Raw genomic sequence first — 15,892 nt, forward strand, 5'->3', positions numbered from 1 at the left:
CTTTTGCTTTGCACTCCCCTGCCAATGGGGCCCAGCCGGGGAAGCTCGCCGCTTTTACTCGCACGAGCGGGCTATGCCAGGATAGCGAGGGAGAGAGCAAGCGGTTGCGCAAGCGGGTGAGGTGGCGCACCCAGCCACCAGTGCTCAGTTCGGGAAGCCCTAAGGAAACCCTCATTGACAGCCGCTTTGCAACACCGCTCTCCTAATGTTCCCTTGTCGAGGTCAGGGGAGGCGGCGAGCGCGTCGATTGTTCTCTCAGCGGCCTCGCGAGGCACCCTCAAGCGCGACAAATAATTACAGCCTCCAACGTAGTGTGAAGCCTCGACAGTTGCTCAAGTCATTGAAACTAGAACTCAAAGAACATTTTTTTTCTTGGCGTATCCTCCCAAACAAGAGGGCCATTCACCATCTGACGGCGGACTCCGGACAGCCAAGCATTGTCACGACCGTGAACCAATATTCGATCGCTCAATGGACTAACGACCGGGATTGACCGAAGCACGTGGATTTGAATAAGAGCTATTGAATCAAATAGGTTCGAGAACTTCATCTAGGGCTTCCCTTAGATAGTATGGAGCCCAGCTTTCAGCTCCGGATCCCACCGACCTGCCGCGAGTGCAATAAGCCCTGCACTCGCTCTCCCACGAGCAACCTACGGCAACGCAGGCGGACCCTTTTACACCTACACGGATGACGAATTGCACACAAAGAGGGTCTTCGTCTGCTTGACGACGTCATCAGCGTGTCCCGCAATAACCTGTCCTGCCTGTGCCGGTAAAGTTGACTGCTAAACCGCATTGCGTACTAAATGGATCAACTCCTATCATCCCACTCCCCAGACTCTAGAATACTAATCGTACTCACGTGATTGATGTCGGCCCTGCGGACTTTCTTCAACGAGACAGTAACGGTGAAGTCCGGCTACTCTCTTGACCACTCGGTCTACGGCCTGTTCCGGATCGCTGCCCCTCTGTGGACTCTATAGTCCGGCAGCGACGTAGCCGATGAATTTGAGAGCTAGGCTCTCGTCCCATTCCCCCTCTCGCACTAGGTTCCCCCACTTGACTCGGAATGCTGTATCTGCGATAGCGATAACATCGCACCAACCGTAGCGAACTACGACGCTAAATGCCCTGCTGCTTACCTGCGTTTGTTCGAACGCGAACAAGCGTAAGTTAGAGGGTAGAAGGTCGAAAAGCTAAAAGAGCGTCGCTAATGTAAATTCCGAAGCATCTTGTAGTGGGTATGTCTAGACCAGCCCCAACCGCGTGCGCGAAGCAACTTGTAATCTTCCACAGCGCCCGAGGTACTACAGTGGCCTGTCCAGCGCAAAGCGTTAGGAGTTTCTCTAGCATATAACGGTTCTTGTCGAGACTTTTCAACCGGTGATTGTATGTCCAGCTTAGGGTTCGTCAACGCAGGCGAGCCACAAGTAGATAATCCAGCGCTCAAACGATGTAAGAACCTTGTCGCTATTCAGAAGCTCAAAGGCAGCATTCAGATCGTTCAATCCTGTATAGATACTAAAGTCTTGTCGGCAAAGCACTAGATACACTGAAGACAGGAGGCACTGGGGTAGGCTGGAAGGCCGGAATATCTTGCAGTGGATATAGATAAGGACTTCTCTGCTCTGCACTCTGCTCTGCACTTTGGATAGCTTCAGAAGCAACGACAAGCAGAGTCTACAGCTAGTTATAAGTAGTGAAATGGTGCGGAAACACACACCCAAACAAACCAACAAAACAAGGGGGGGGACAAAGACTAAAAAGCCGACAACAACAAACCAGAAACCCAGCGCCTAGACAAGGCCAAATAACAAAGGTAGATAAGACTCCCTATACTCAGAGGGAGGCCACAAAGACGGCTCCCAATGGAGCAAGCCAAATTGAAGCAAAAAGAGGTGTAAAATCCGATATCTTATCCTGTCGAAGGCCGACCGTCTGGATGGTCTTATATACAGGAAAAAGTGGGGCCAGGTCAGTGCACCAGCCCCAGCCCGGAGAGCCGGGAACCCGAGGTTCCGGCCAGTGTCAAAGCCTTGGGCGCTATACAGCCCATACGCCCGGGGAGCCAGGAACCCAAAGTCCCGGCCAGAGCCCAGGAGAGCCCAGGGGCCGAGGTTCTAGCCAGAGCCGGAACCCAGAGCTCTAGGCGCCCTGTACCCCACACACTTAGAGGTAGGTGGTTGGGTGACTCTTTTCCCTGATTCAATATACTCGGCCTAGGTAGTCTATATTCTGTCGCGCTCCACTTGCATGCCTAGAGCAACGAACGGCTGCCCGTTACCCTCCTCCTCGATATCACTGTCCAAATAATTTTAGAGAAGCGTAAAATGTTATTGTACCGTTATAGTAAGTAAGGAGTGCGCTAGGAGTAGGAAGAATGACCAGAGAAAGTAGAGAGGAAGGGGATTCTAGGTTATTTTGTGGGGGAGGGCGGGAAGGGGAGGAAGGAGGCTACGACGACATAAGCGAGCCAAGCCAACACCGGGCCTCGAGGGTCGGACGCAGTTAGTCGCATCCCTATAAGGGACGGGATCCTAGCGCCAAAAACTGCATCTCCATCGCGAACGCGTGGAAGGCGTTCTGAAAGGCTCGATAGGTGTGAATGAAGTACAATGGGCCGACGCCTTCCAGCCTCCGTCGCCGGCGCTGTTTGTGTCGTTACAGAGACGGCCCCGGTCTGGGAACGCGAACGGGATCTCTCGTCCGGCAAAACATCGGGCGAGCTTTGGGTCGAGTCTGCTGAGCCAGCAATTGCAGCCGTGCAACAGGCGAAATTTTGCATTATAAATTAGGGCTGTCCTGGCTATTGCTTTTTCAGGCAAACAGAATATCCGACTCAGCACTTCTTTCCACACCTGTTGCCAGCTCAGTTGAAGAGTTTCTTTCCGTGTAAAAGTAGTCTCCCTCTGATCAGAGAGAGCTCTATCTATATATATGTTGTTTTGACCATGGCTGGGTTATAGAGACCTAATTTGCTCAGGTGCCGCCTAGCCTGTCCTGTCCATCTTGCTGTGTGGTATTTGGCCGTTGTTGCTCTCCCACTTGTTTTGATAGGTATGTGGGTGTAGATAGATAAGGTACCTATTGCAAGCCACTACTTCTTCGGTAGGCCCTATAATTAGGCTACTCATCTTCCAGAGCTCCCTCAATAATTTCCAGTACTAAGTAATAATTAGGAACAGTATGGACTGGGGTACCTTAAGGTGTGAAGTACAAGTGAGAGTCTTTAAGTCTTAATCGAGTCTAATACAGACGCCATAATCACGCAATTCCAGCCCAACTGTTACCATGCCGCCGACTGCAGGTGCCCAGAGCAACAGGACCGACATACCGAAACCTAATACCTGCCAGCGATGATTATGTATCGCATTGGGAGTCCTTACGCCCACCGACAACACTAACACAATCCACAGGCTGGACAATGAGCCAACCACAAGCCATGACATGAGCCATCCACGCTGCGCAACCGTACTAATCTCACCCGTGCGGAATCCCGACAGGCCGCCAACAATAATTAGAGGGGTAAAAATCAATAAAAGCCAGAAAATTCCTTTTACCAAGAGCCAGTTCACTCCCTTCTGATAGACCCATTCGGGTTCGAGCTTTTCATCATCACTAAGCCCGGGCTCGGAAACGACAAGCCTCGCAACCAGCCCGTCAAACTGGCCCCCTTTCGAGCTAGCGTCGTCCATATCCGGGGAATGGACCAGATACATGGCCGGGAACTCGGGGCAGAGAAAAGACGCAATGATGTTTATCACCGACATAAAGATGTAAGGTACTACCGAGAGGCCAAAGGCACCATAGCCGTATTGCTGGATCTGATCGCCACGGGCGCGGTAGACGGTTATACCCCCGGCCACGGCCTGGACGAGAGAGAAGAGGATTTTGACGAAGTTGTATTCGTAGCCGGGCTCGAAGACCCAGTCCTTTGGCGCCGCGGCGGGGTTCAGAGCTTCGAGCTTCGCCCCGGGGGGAACCACGCAGAGGATATACCCACCGTCAGGTGGTAGCTTGCATCGACCGTGGACTCGGCGCGTATGCGGGCACTCAAGCACTAGCAGATCATCGCTGAAAGTCCGGTTCGCCCAGTTATCGCTGCGTGGTCTGTACTTTGTATCGTCGCTTACGACCATGCAGAGAGCGCCCGCCGCGAGGGCGCAGTCGAAATGTCGCTTCCGACGCAGAGCGGGCCGGAGCACCAGACGTCGCATGGCGCGCGAGACGCCGAAGCCCGGGACGAAGAGGGCGTTGAGCACGGCGAATGTCATCTCTCGCTTCGTCTCGCCGGGGACGCTTGGGAGGGTTGCCGCATGGATGAAGTAGTTGAGCGCGAAGAAGGTGATGTAGTCGCGCCATGTCGGCGGCGTGCACATGATACGGGGGTCGCCGTGGTTCATCGTCCCCTCGGGGACTTGGATGGTGAAGTTCATTTCCACTAGCCTAGGAGAATTTGAAGTCTTTTAGGATGGGGTTGTTGAGCAAAGAATGAAAGAGGAACAAGAACGGGGGTCATGGCGCGGCTTTTGGGTATTCATACCTGCAGACTGACCACCTTTCCTACCCAATTCGTTCTCAGCGCCCCCTTGTGTGATTCGGCGCGGCGGCAAGCGGCCTCTTTTAGCTATAACCTTGCCGATCAATTGCCATTGCACAAGCCACTCAAAACCCATCATAGGATCAGCTGAAACCGCAGCTGAACGGAGGCACCCCATGTCAGCACGCCATCCTTCTAACCCTTCCCGACCCTTGCAATGATTTCCGTGATGTCAACCATGGGGTCTAATCCATGGTCTGGCTAGGTGACATCACTGGAGCTGGACGCGTTACGTGAGGCATCGATATAACATGCTAGGGAAGTGTACCCGCGGAATTGCGAGTGGTAACGCTAGTAGCAATATATATCTACGTCGTTTCCCTATATGCATATGCCTTACGCGCACCAGTGAATAGGTGGAGAGTCTTGGGTTGATTGGCTGAGTTGCCTCCAAATTTTTAATTTCTTTTTTCTTTTTTTTTTTTTTTTTTTTGTTGGTGGGGGGGGGGGGGGGGGGGTGTGGGAGTGGACTGTCCTGCCGTAATGCTTGCAATGCACAGCGGTGGGGCTCTGGCGTTCTCCTTAAGAGCTGAGCACCAGGCAGCTCATCATGTGAGCTCTCCTAAGCATTTCCCAGCTCTCGTCTTTTTCAACTGCAGTAGAGTGCAGGTGCCGTCATCATAAGGTGCTTTAAAGGGTGTGATCGGTACCCTACCGATTTCGCTCATAGCTGGAAGCCTAGGGGACTGAAGATGACTTCCGGCCGTGGCTGTCCGTACCAAGGGTATCGACATGGAGAAATGTGTCTATACGAGTTTTATCTACATGACATTCCCCGTCTCCGTCGTCTATAGGGTTGCAAGCCCCTAGATGTAACCATCCCCGTCAAAAATTACTGGTTCCCGACAACGTAACGGGCCGTCGCGATTCTCATCCGCTTACCGAAACACATAACTGGTAAAATCAGTAGTGAAAATACGGCCATTATTACAGTGAAGCCCACAAAAGGGATCAAGTAACCATCATGCTCGACCCATTGGACCACAAAGAAGGTCCATGCGAAGGGGATGATGCCGCGGAGAATGCAAATCATGACGAAACAGTCGCTGGCCAATTGGTTGTATGAATCGATGAGCTGCAGGCGTGGGAAGGGGGAGGTCAGCCTCGTTGCCATGTGTTCAGGAACCTAGTAAAAGCCCGCTCCCACTCACATAGCTGAACCAGATGGATGGCACTTGCGTGAGGGCAAACGCCACCATTCCATAGGCAAACTCCAAGCCCAGCCACCGGTACTTCCCGGGATACTCGGCGCAAAAGCCGAATAGCAGAAGGCCGCCGGTGCCGATGGCTAGAGATGGGAGCATGACCGGGATCCGGCCCTCGGGCTCCGCGTACCCGTGATCCTCGCTCCTGGCCAGCTTCTTTAGGCGTTGATCGACCAACATCCCGGTGAAGACGGCTCCGAATATGATGCCAACCAAGGCGCCGAGGAAGAGTAGTCCGGTGTTCTCACCCCATCCGTAAGGAGGGAGACTGAGGATCTGCGGTCCCACGGTCGAGATAACGACGACGCCGCCAACCAAACCGCCGTACTGCGCCATGACAATCCAGGTGACGGGAAGACGCAGAGTAAACCAGGGCTTTTTGAATTGATGCCAGATGTTGCCCCTGTACTCGCCAAACCTCAGCGACTGCGTGTAGGTAAAAGGGGGGTATTCGATGCTGGTGGTCGTCGGAGGGTCCGGGAAGCTCTCATGCTTGGGGAATCGCCCAGGGGGAGTACTAGAGGAAGAAGAGGCCAGATCGCCGGATGATGATGTCTGGTACCAGGTCAGACCTGGCGTGGACTCTCCCGACCATTTGAATCTCGATGGGAGAGTCAGACGTATCGACGGGAGTGTGACAAGACTCAGATAGGGGACTGGTGTCCGGGTCCGGGGGCAGTAACGAGACGGCCGCGGGAGGTTTCTTTCAATCGGGAGGGAGTGCTCGCCCCGGTCGTAGATGGTTTCGGGCACCAGAAACACGGTGCCAAAGCATGATATCCCTGTCAGCGCAGCGCTCACCCAGTACATCTTGAACCAGCCGAGCCCGTTGGCGATGTAGCCGCCGGTGATACCGCCAATAACGGACCCGCTTGCCAGAGAGGCTGTGTAGATTGCCTGGGGAGAACGGTAGGTTAGAATCTCTCTTTAGATGAACATTTCATCGGGCTAGTAGCAACACACCATCCAACTGCCTCGCTCGTGCACGAAAAACAAGTCTCCAACCATGGCTGGGCTGACCGTCTCGGAGGCTGCACTCCCAATCCCTTGGAATACTCTGATGGCCAGGTTTATGTCGAATCCCTCAAGACACATGCCGCAAACTGTGGCGACGAAGAGCACCGCGTTCGATATCACCAGGACAGCACGCCGGCCAAAGATGTTAGCTAGCGGGACGCACAAGACGTTTGCGAGCCCGAGGAGAAGGACATTGAACTTGACTAGTTTGTTAGCGATAGACGGGACTGATGCGGCTAAAGGAGAGTGAAATACCGCGACAAGCTCGACCAATTCATGGGTCGGTTTGGGATCTTTAGGGAAGGACGGATTCCACGCCGACAACGCTGGGGCAATGGCGGCCGAGATGTAATTGGAGACGAAGGCGTAGAAGGATAGGGTGCTCATGCAAGTCACCTTCTTCCACTGCGGCCAGTTCAATGGGTCCGCTGGGTCGGACGTTGGCAGCGGGTACTTGGCGACGAGGTCGACATATCTTCCGCCCGGCTGGGCTACGCTGTGTTCTAGGCAAAATTAGCATGGCCCGACTCCATGTTGTGATGTTGTGACATCTTACCGATGAGAAGGACGGTTCCCGGCGGAGTTGCAGCCTTCACTGCCTCGCCGGACAGAGAGAACGCATATCTCCAACCGGGCATTTCGGCATTGATGTCTTCATGCGACGTGACGGGCGCGTCAAAGGGAGGAAACGGGAGGAAAGCTCAATGTAAAGGACATTGGCACATTGCAACCCCTTGACCCGAGATGTGGCTTCCTATGGGAGCTAGCTGTAGAATGGCCACCTGTCACGTCGATTTTGGACAAACGGTGCGATTCCTCAGGCGTCGAAATGTACCTAAGGACTTGCCATCTCACATGTGCCAGCCCGCGAGCGCTAGGTAACCCCTATGCAAGCAGCTAAGAAGCCCAGCACAGTGTTGCCAAGCTGTGCAGACGGCATTTTCAATGCGCATGAGCAAGGAAACTACCGGAAGACGGAGAATGAAAGAGCACCTACGCGGTTTGGCGAGCTCGCTTCAGGACCTAGGTTCAGGCCTGTTGTACTGTGGGTGGGTGCGCATCAGAAGCGCCATGGACTACTTACAGAATGTGCAAGTCACATCAGGCAATAATTACCGCTTGGATCCCCTGAAGCCCTTAACCACCGCTTATATATTAGAAGCCATGGAATGGTGAATGAGTAAGGAAAACGCCAGGAGGCCAGAAATCCGGGTTCATGCTCATCAAAGCATTACCGGCACGGGAGAAGCCCTGCGGAATGAATCCGCGCTTGTGACAGGATTGCCACTGATAGAGCGGCAGAGCCGCGCGTTCGCCCAGGACGAGCCACAGGCCGCATCATGGTTCCACCATGATCGGGTTTGGTCAACTTTAAGAAGAGCCGAAACTCTCTAGGACTGCGCTTTTCACGCACATGCCTCGGGCAGAACGTCAAATGTTAGCTGCCCGCTGCCGGGAACCATTGGTTATCGCTCTGTCACATGTAATTGAACGGGGGGCCGTGATCCGAGAAACTCGTCGGAATCGCCACCACTGCGGGCTATATATATTTCACTCCCATAGCAAAGTTTTCCATTATCTAACGGAAGGTTGGTGGGTGCTTGAATCTTCGTATATCTTCTTTCGATCTAGCGCACGGTAAGCGGAGTTTGTACTTCGTAAAATGATCCAGTCCGCAGCCACGCAGTATCATGCAGCTCAGATGCCTTTCCGCATTGGTTGGGGGCTCAATTGACGAGCCTCCTTTGCGTGCAAAGCAGTCTCCCTCAGATTAGAGGAACCCAATGCGTATATGTTATTCTGACCTTGTCTGGGCTGTAGGGATCCAATTTGTGGCGGCATTGTCCTCAAAAGGGTATATTAAGAACCTTTCGTGAACTCCAGGCTTACTCCGTCCGTGGACTAACCGGAAACTAGGGTCGCAGGCACTGTGGTACGTCAACGACCGGCGGCAATGGCGTGAGGAGTGCTCAGATCTGCTTGAAAGCACCAAGGGCATTCTCTTTTTCGGAACGCCACACAGGGGGTCGGATGCCGCTCAACTAGGCGCCATTTGTGCCAACATACTCAGAGCGGCATCGCTAGGCATGTACACCAACGCTAATCTAGTTGGCAAACTAAGAAGTGGCTCCAGAGAGCTTCAAACCATCTCTCACGCCTTCACCTTCGTCGATGCGGGAGTAAAAGTCTGTACGTTTGTCGAGACGGTCCGCACGAACATGTATGGCGCTGTGGTGAGTCCAACCCGTGTAACTAGTAATTATCTTGGGCCAGATAATGTTCGGCTACCTTATATTCAAGCACACCGCAGACTTACGCAACCGCAACCTAGGTTGTCCCTGAAGATTTCGCGAGGCTTAACGTGGCGAACGAATTTGTTTTCCCTCTTAACGGAAGCCACTCAATCATTTGCAAATTCGCCGGTGGGACTGGAGGACTACGAGACAGTTGCAGGGTTGATAGAGGACCTAGTCAATTCATGCACCTGACTAAACAATGTCAACGCGATATATAGTATTGGGTATCCAACTGAGAGCACATGATGTTACCAGCCCAAAGCAAGGCATTTCGGTTACCTTTCCGTACTCGGCACCCACGTTATCTCTCTTCCACTGTACCCGAGCGACCAGTCTGATATGACAGATCGTCTCGAATCCCAAAATCTAGACTGGTTCTTTGAGAGTCCTGAGTTTCACGAATGGTTTAGCCGAGAGTGTAGCTTTCTTTGGCTATCAGGAATCCAAGGCTCGGGTAAGACCGTCGTCACACTTTGTCTCCCGAGCCATTTACAGGCCAAAGAAACCTACAACCAGACGATGAATATTGCCGTTTGCTTTTGCCCTCCGCCATCTAGCTCGAGGCAAATGCAGCGATGCAGCCTTTGGTCACCGAAACTTGTTTTTCTAGTATCATTCGAGAAGCCTACGCTAGCAATTGAGGTTACTTCGTTAGAAACGTTTCGTCGGCCTTAACGTAGATCATCCCCGATTCGTCATTCGCTTCCGAATAGCCGGGCGGAATCTCCGAAAAAGATGGTGTGGGATGGTGGCATCGCGTTGGTCCGTCGCCTACCACACACAGTGCCTCTGAGACCCTTCAAAGACTGTGTCCAAACTTCCAACGCACTACTACAAAGCCGGTTGGGGATGGTAGTTTCTCTTCTCTTACTTGAAATAGTATTGTGACACCCCCGTCCTCATGGGCAGGGGTTGTATTGATGCCCGCGAGGCCGACCGGGGCTGGGGGAGGAGGGAAGAAGGGGACACCGAACTCATATAGCCGCACCACGCTGCCAACGGAGGAGCGAGAGACCTGAATAAGGTAGGCAAAATAACACAATGATTAGCCCGGCGTTGTAAGCTTTACTAGGAGGTATATGTGAACGAGTTCCCGGTTGCTGATTGGAGTCCCAACTAAACCCGGTCGGGCGCAAGCCGCTCCCGAAGGCCAAGAATGTCAAATCAGCGGTGCCCGGAGTAAGGGTAATATCATCGCGAGACACTTCGGCTCGTGCGGTCCGGCTTTTGGCGCGTCTTGCCGCTTCCATCATCAACAGAGGCATGAGAAACACTGCGGAAGAAACCAAAAATAGCAGCGGCGTGGAGTGACCGAGGTCTGTTAAATCAACCACTATAGAGTCACTGTATCCAGGGAAGAAGGAGCCGTCTAGAGGCCCACTGGCCCAGATGTTATAGAGTGCAAAATACCCGGGGCACCACGTGTTTACAAACAGAGAACGCCTAGATATGGCTGCCTAGGGCCTCCAATTAATCGAGAAACTTTGTAGTACGGCACGCTAACCGTCATGCTGCACGAGGCTGGCTCGATTATAGTGTCGACAGTCCCTTTTCAGCTATTTTCCGGGTGAGGCGGCACCAGGCCATGCCCGCAGCGCCCGGAGCTCCTGCTCTATCCCATTTGCGGGCAATTAGCAGCGGTGAGCAAGAGAATGGTTCCTTAATCTATTAACTTTCCGAAGCTGACACTCCAGATCGAATGGTTCGTATTTTGTGGCCCCCGCATGCGGATGTGACTGTTGGCCCTGTTCCATATTGGTCAGGGGTTTAGCGACGCGGGAAGTACGCGAGAGTTGATGGCGATTCGGTCGCTTAACCCCGGGTCAATACAGATCGCGAAAAAGGGTTTAATGTAAATCTATGGCCAGACTTCTCGCCCGCGTACAAGGCCAGGCTCGAGAACCCACAAGTAAGCTGGCGATATTGCAGGTAAAGTGAAGGGAAGGCCGCGGCCCTATCAGAATGTTGACATCAGCCCTGCATCATCAGATGACCACGATATTGCTACTCATTCACGATCCAGACATCAGAAGTTTGTTTACTGCAATTTGGACGAGTCCCTTGTAAATATGATGATATTTTTAGGTTCCAACGGAATGGTAGCCACTGCAGCCTTGAATAGAGAGCCCGCCGACGAAGTATATATACCTCGCCGTCTTCTATCGAGGACGGCAAGTATTCAGAGTCCTCCCATAACCATCATCGCAAAGCTTCCACCCAGCAGCACGTTGTAAAATCCCACGTCACAATGAAGTCCCTTTCCCTTCTTGCTCTTCTCCCTTTCGCCGCGGCAGCCCCTGCGCTCTCCGCCCCCAGCGTAGTGCCTTCAACTGTCAGGGTTGTCGGTGTCTCGCTCCTTGGCTCGGGCTGCCCAGCAGGCACGGCCGATGTGCAGATCGACGCCACAAAGACTCTGTTGGAGGTCACCTTCTCTGAATACATCATCCAGACTGGCCCTGGCACCAAGGCCGCCGACTGGCGCAAGAACTGCAAGCTTACCCTTAACTTGGAGTTCGATGAGGGCTTCCAGTAAGGGCAACCGGCCACGTTTCTTATTCGCCTCATGACTAATAAGCCAACTTTTAGATTCGCTACTCTCGCCACGGACATGAAGGGCTTCGCCCAGATCCCCAGGGGCGCCAGGGGTCTCTGCACCAACACGTTCGATTTCACGGGCGAAGAGGGCTCGACTGTCTACACCGTCTACCTGCCCGGTGAGCGGGAGGGCCCGTTCAGTCTCAAGGCGGATCCCGACGTGACCTCGTGGTCTCAATGCGGCGGCACGACCTCGATCATGAACATGAATACCCAGTGCAACATCTCCCCCACCCAGTCGCAGGCACTCATCGCTGTACGTCCTGATTCCTCGTTCCGTACGCTCGAGAACCACGTCTTTTTGCTGACACGACTCTCTGCACAGGTTGACCGGATCAGCGGCAAGCTCACTGTCAATGTCTCGCTTGAGTGGAGACGGTGCCGTTAAAGGGCCGTAGAATGTACGGGATGCGTTGATATCTGTTGCCAATTTCTTTCTACCATAGTCATCTGAGCACTACGCTCAGTAGTAGTTGAGAAACTAAAGACCCGAGTTAGTTTAGCACGACCACTACCGTCACTACCTCTTAATAAATACTTAACATTTTTGGCCAACAGGTGCTCCTAGCCTGGGATTTGAATCCTCTATTTGGTGTACTTCTTTGCTAGCGAATTCCACATCTCGGTAAAGATCACAGGAACCAATAACACATTCATGACCCAGGGGACCGCCTCCTGAGCCCTGTAACAATCCTATATCGCCTCAAAAACTCCGAGCGTTGCTATACATTTTGCATTATGTACTGTATAATGCGTCGATTCTATGTGCCCAACGTCTGCCTATCTAAGTAGTACATCCAAACCCAGCCGACCGTATAGGGAGAGATACTTGCGCCAATCACTACTGCCTACCATCCGGTCGTCATATCGTAACACATCGCGTCTTTCCAAGCCAACCCACGAGAGAAGAAATGATCCTTTACCACAGCGCCAAAACACATAATAACACAACGAAATGAACAAAATAAATTAAAAAACATTAAAAAAAAAAACCAATCAAAATGAGTCTTTTCGCAGAAAAATCCCCTTTTATTACCCACAGCATCATCTCACACCGCACCGCCGGTAGCCTTGAGCGTGGCCGGGCTGAGGCGCTTAAAGTTGCTGAACAGGCTGACCACAAAGGCGAGGCCGCAGGCGCCGATGGCGATGGCCAGCGCCGTCTTGATGCCCGCCATGTAGGCGACCAGGATGCCGGGGATCTGGTCGGCGGGGAAGACGTGGCGGATCTGCGTGGCGCCGGTGCCGAGCAGCATCGGGGCGTTCACGTCGGGCGCCGAGGTGGCGAGGCGCGCGACCAGCGAGTTGACAAAGGCCGACTGCGCCGCGCTGACCCAGAATGCGCCGCCTACTGTTTGGAAAACTTTTTTTTTTCCCAAGATGGTTAGTTGGATGTCGGGGCGGAGGGCGGGGGGGATATTTTTGGGGGGGGGGGGGGGGGGGGGGGGGGGGAGAAGGGGAGGCTTACATAAGATGATGGCTGTCGCGGAGGAGAGGTCTTCGGGCGACGCTGTCGCCTGGCCGATGATGATGGGTACTTGGAAGGCGGCGCCCCAGGCGAAGCCGCCCAGGATCTGGTAGCCTACCCATTTGCCCGTTTCGGTGCCGATGTCGAGGGTGTAGAGAAGGCCCGAGGCGACGGTGGCGATGGCGGCGCCCACAACGGCGATCGGGGCGGCGATGCCCGTCGAAGAAATCGCGGCGCCGGTGACAATGGTCGCAACCGTAACGGAGAGGATAAGCGGCAGGTTGCGCACGCCCGAGTCGGTCGGGCTGGAGTTGTCGATGCTCTGGAAGTAGAGCGGCAAGTAGTAGATGATGACAAAGTAGGAGCCGGCGAAGAGGAACGCGTAGATGGACCCGACCCAGACTTCGGGACGGCGGAAGAGCCGCGGCACGATCATGGACCGCTCCCCATTGAAATACTCCCACACGCCAAACACAATGAAGATAAAGACAAAACCCACTAGGAGGCCTATGACGGTCGGGCTATGCCAGTCCATCGTCTGCCCGCCGTATTGGAGAGCGAGGATGTAGGAAATGACGCCGCCCATGACCAAGGCAGTGCCAACAAAGTCCATCTGAAGTATCTTCTCCTTGAGGGGCGCTTCGATCGGTTTGGCGCCGCTAGGAGTGCGGAAGAAGAAGGTGATGATAAAGGCCGAGAGGCCACCGATAGGGAGGTTGATGTAAAAACACCAGCGCCAGGTGACGTGGTCGGCGAATGCACCACCGAGGAGCGGGCCAACGACGGCGGCAATGCCATACGAGGTTCCAATAATACCGGTGAATACAGGCCGCTTCTTGGGCTCTGCTGTGAAGGCGACAATCGTATAGGCGCCTGAGCCAATGCCGGCGGCGCCGACACCAGCGATAGCCCGCCCGACGATCAGAGACGTTGAGTTGGGTGCCACGCCGCAGATCAAGCTTCCCAGCTCGAAGATAAAGATGGCTACCAGGAAGCTGATCTTCAAGGGGAAGTACTTGAACGCTTTGCCCCATGTCGACTGGAAGCCGCCGACCGTCATGAAGAAGGCGGAGCCGTACCACGCAACATCTTCAAGGCCCTGGAACTCGTCGGTGATTCTCGGGATGGCAGTCGCGACGATTGTCTGGGAGGGGGTTAGCGGGAGTCGACTTTGACCAAAAGAAAAATCTGATGTGGCGCGTACCATGTCAAGCGATACCAGAAAGATGCTCATGACCAGAGCGACAACAATGAAAGTAAAGGTCCATCCTGTAGGATATTCGGTCGTGTCTTGCTCCTCCCTGACACTGCCTGCCTCCACACCATTCTTCTCGTTCTCATCTCCCGAGACCGAGGGCGCCCGGGTAGTCTCGCCGCTTAAATAAGCTTCATAATTGGAGCGCTCTGGTGGGGCGAGATGAGATGGCGGCTTTCCGGCCGAGCTGGGACGCTCGACGTCCGTGAGAGTTGTGGCGGAAGAGGCCAGGGGGACGGATGTAAGAGGCGGGGCCATGGTATAATATATCAACTGATGCGACAACGAAATGATAGGCCCCTGAGTGCGTCGTCAGGAGAATGCTGGGATAAGTGAGCCCGACTCACAAGGTGTAAGTCGTCAACTTGTCGAGACAGCTTGACGGAAAGCATAGGACGCGATGGCGTCGATGTCTAGGTATATATCTTTATCCATACCGAGGCTCGTCGACTCAACCGTGCCGCTAACATGTTTATCAGAGTCGTCCCGGATCTCACGCAAAGTCCGGGTCCGATGGTGATGACGCTGACCAAGCACAGTCAGTAGTATTGCGAGGCGCTTCTGCGCCTGCGGCTGCATCTCTGCAGCGTGGAACAAGGGTCGATTAAGTGGCGGTGCCGAAGGGTGCATTTCCCCACGGTACTTAACACATGGATGGCGGGTCGGCGAGTTACTCAAGATTGGGGGTCTGGATGTTTGTCAGATTTTTCTCTAAGAGTCCGAAAGGGGGCACAGAGGGTTGCGAGCTGGCCGGACGGTATCCAGTAAGAATTCGGAAGAGAAACGAAGCTTATCGAACCAAGCCATCTGTCCATCCGGATTTGGTGTTTGCCAAGTTGCCAGATAAGATGCGACAGGCACGCCAGATCCATGGACACTTGTTGCAGCTGCATTCCGCATTCTGTATGGGCACAAACCCGCAGCCAGATGCTGCGCCAAGCGGACATGGTACTGCAAAATGTGTCCGACACAAACTCCGATAACTCCAATCGATTCCCCCGTTGCCCGCGACCGATGGGATTCCATTCGGTCATGCCCGGCTTATAGATCACTGTCAATCCAAGATTTGAAACGCGAGGAAACGTACTCCGGGCCATGAGAATGAGGAAGGGCGTACATACGTTGTGTGCATGCGCCCTGCACCAGTTCGAGGTGTCGTCTCGCCGGGCGCGCTCGTGGAGATAGACGCTGCCAGAGAGCCATATCTAGGGGTCATAGGCACGATCACTGTGCTGCGCATAGTGTGTCGTAACTGTCGTTGTAGTGCGAAGGATTGCCGGCCAAAAACATGCGATGGCATAGAATCAGTAACCCGGAGATAAGGGTTCTTATTGCCATTCGAACGTTTAGACGGTTTCGTCCCGTCGCCTTGGGCTCCCGATCTCTCGGAAGAATCTCGATGTTACCTTGTTGCCGCTTCCGCAGTTCCCGAAATGCGGCGACACCCTGGAAT

At 53.8% G+C, this 15,892-nt stretch overlaps 4 protein-coding genes across 4 annotated transcripts; 1 reads left to right on the forward strand and 3 right to left on the reverse strand.

Moving 5' to 3' along the window:
* Positions 1-3,238: 3,238 nt before the first annotated feature.
* On the reverse strand, positions 3,239-4,438 carry MFIFM68171_04671 (uncharacterized protein; the record flags this gene model as incomplete). The annotated part of the gene is made up of 1 exon (XM_071060091.1): positions 3,239-4,438. The coding sequence occupies one exon, from the start codon at positions 4,436-4,438 to the stop codon at positions 3,239-3,241; it is 1,200 nt and encodes a 399-aa protein (XP_070916192.1).
* A 996-nt stretch (positions 4,439-5,434) lies between these two features.
* MFIFM68171_04672 (Major facilitator superfamily (MFS) profile domain-containing protein) lies at positions 5,435-7,462 on the reverse strand (the record flags this gene model as incomplete). The annotated part of the gene is made up of 5 exons (XM_071060092.1): positions 5,435-5,677; positions 5,754-6,704; positions 6,771-7,022; positions 7,080-7,327; positions 7,381-7,462. 5 exons carry the CDS (start codon positions 7,460-7,462, stop codon positions 5,435-5,437), a joined length of 1,776 nt encoding a protein of 591 aa, XP_070916193.1.
* A 3,907-nt stretch (positions 7,463-11,369) lies between these two features.
* Positions 11,370-12,104, forward strand: MFIFM68171_04673 (Ubiquitin 3 binding protein But2 C-terminal domain-containing protein; the record flags this gene model as incomplete). Its single annotated transcript, XM_071060093.1, has 3 exons — positions 11,370-11,650; positions 11,708-11,972; positions 12,042-12,104. The coding sequence occupies 3 exons, from the start codon at positions 11,370-11,372 to the stop codon at positions 12,102-12,104; spliced, it is 609 nt and encodes a 202-aa protein (XP_070916194.1).
* Positions 12,105-12,765: 661 nt separating this feature from the next.
* On the reverse strand, positions 12,766-14,697 carry MFIFM68171_04674 (Efflux pump antibiotic resistance protein; the record flags this gene model as incomplete). The annotated part of the gene is made up of 3 exons (XM_071060094.1): positions 12,766-13,079; positions 13,185-14,328; positions 14,389-14,697. The coding sequence occupies 3 exons, from the start codon at positions 14,695-14,697 to the stop codon at positions 12,766-12,768; spliced, it is 1,767 nt and encodes a 588-aa protein (XP_070916195.1).
* Between the last annotated feature and the right edge of the window lie 1,195 nt (positions 14,698-15,892).

This window comes from Madurella fahalii (assembly GCF_045866475.1).
Source record: "Madurella fahalii IFM 68171 DNA, scaffold_2, whole genome shotgun sequence".
NCBI classification, from domain to species: domain Eukaryota; kingdom Fungi; phylum Ascomycota; class Sordariomycetes; order Sordariales; genus Madurella; species Madurella fahalii.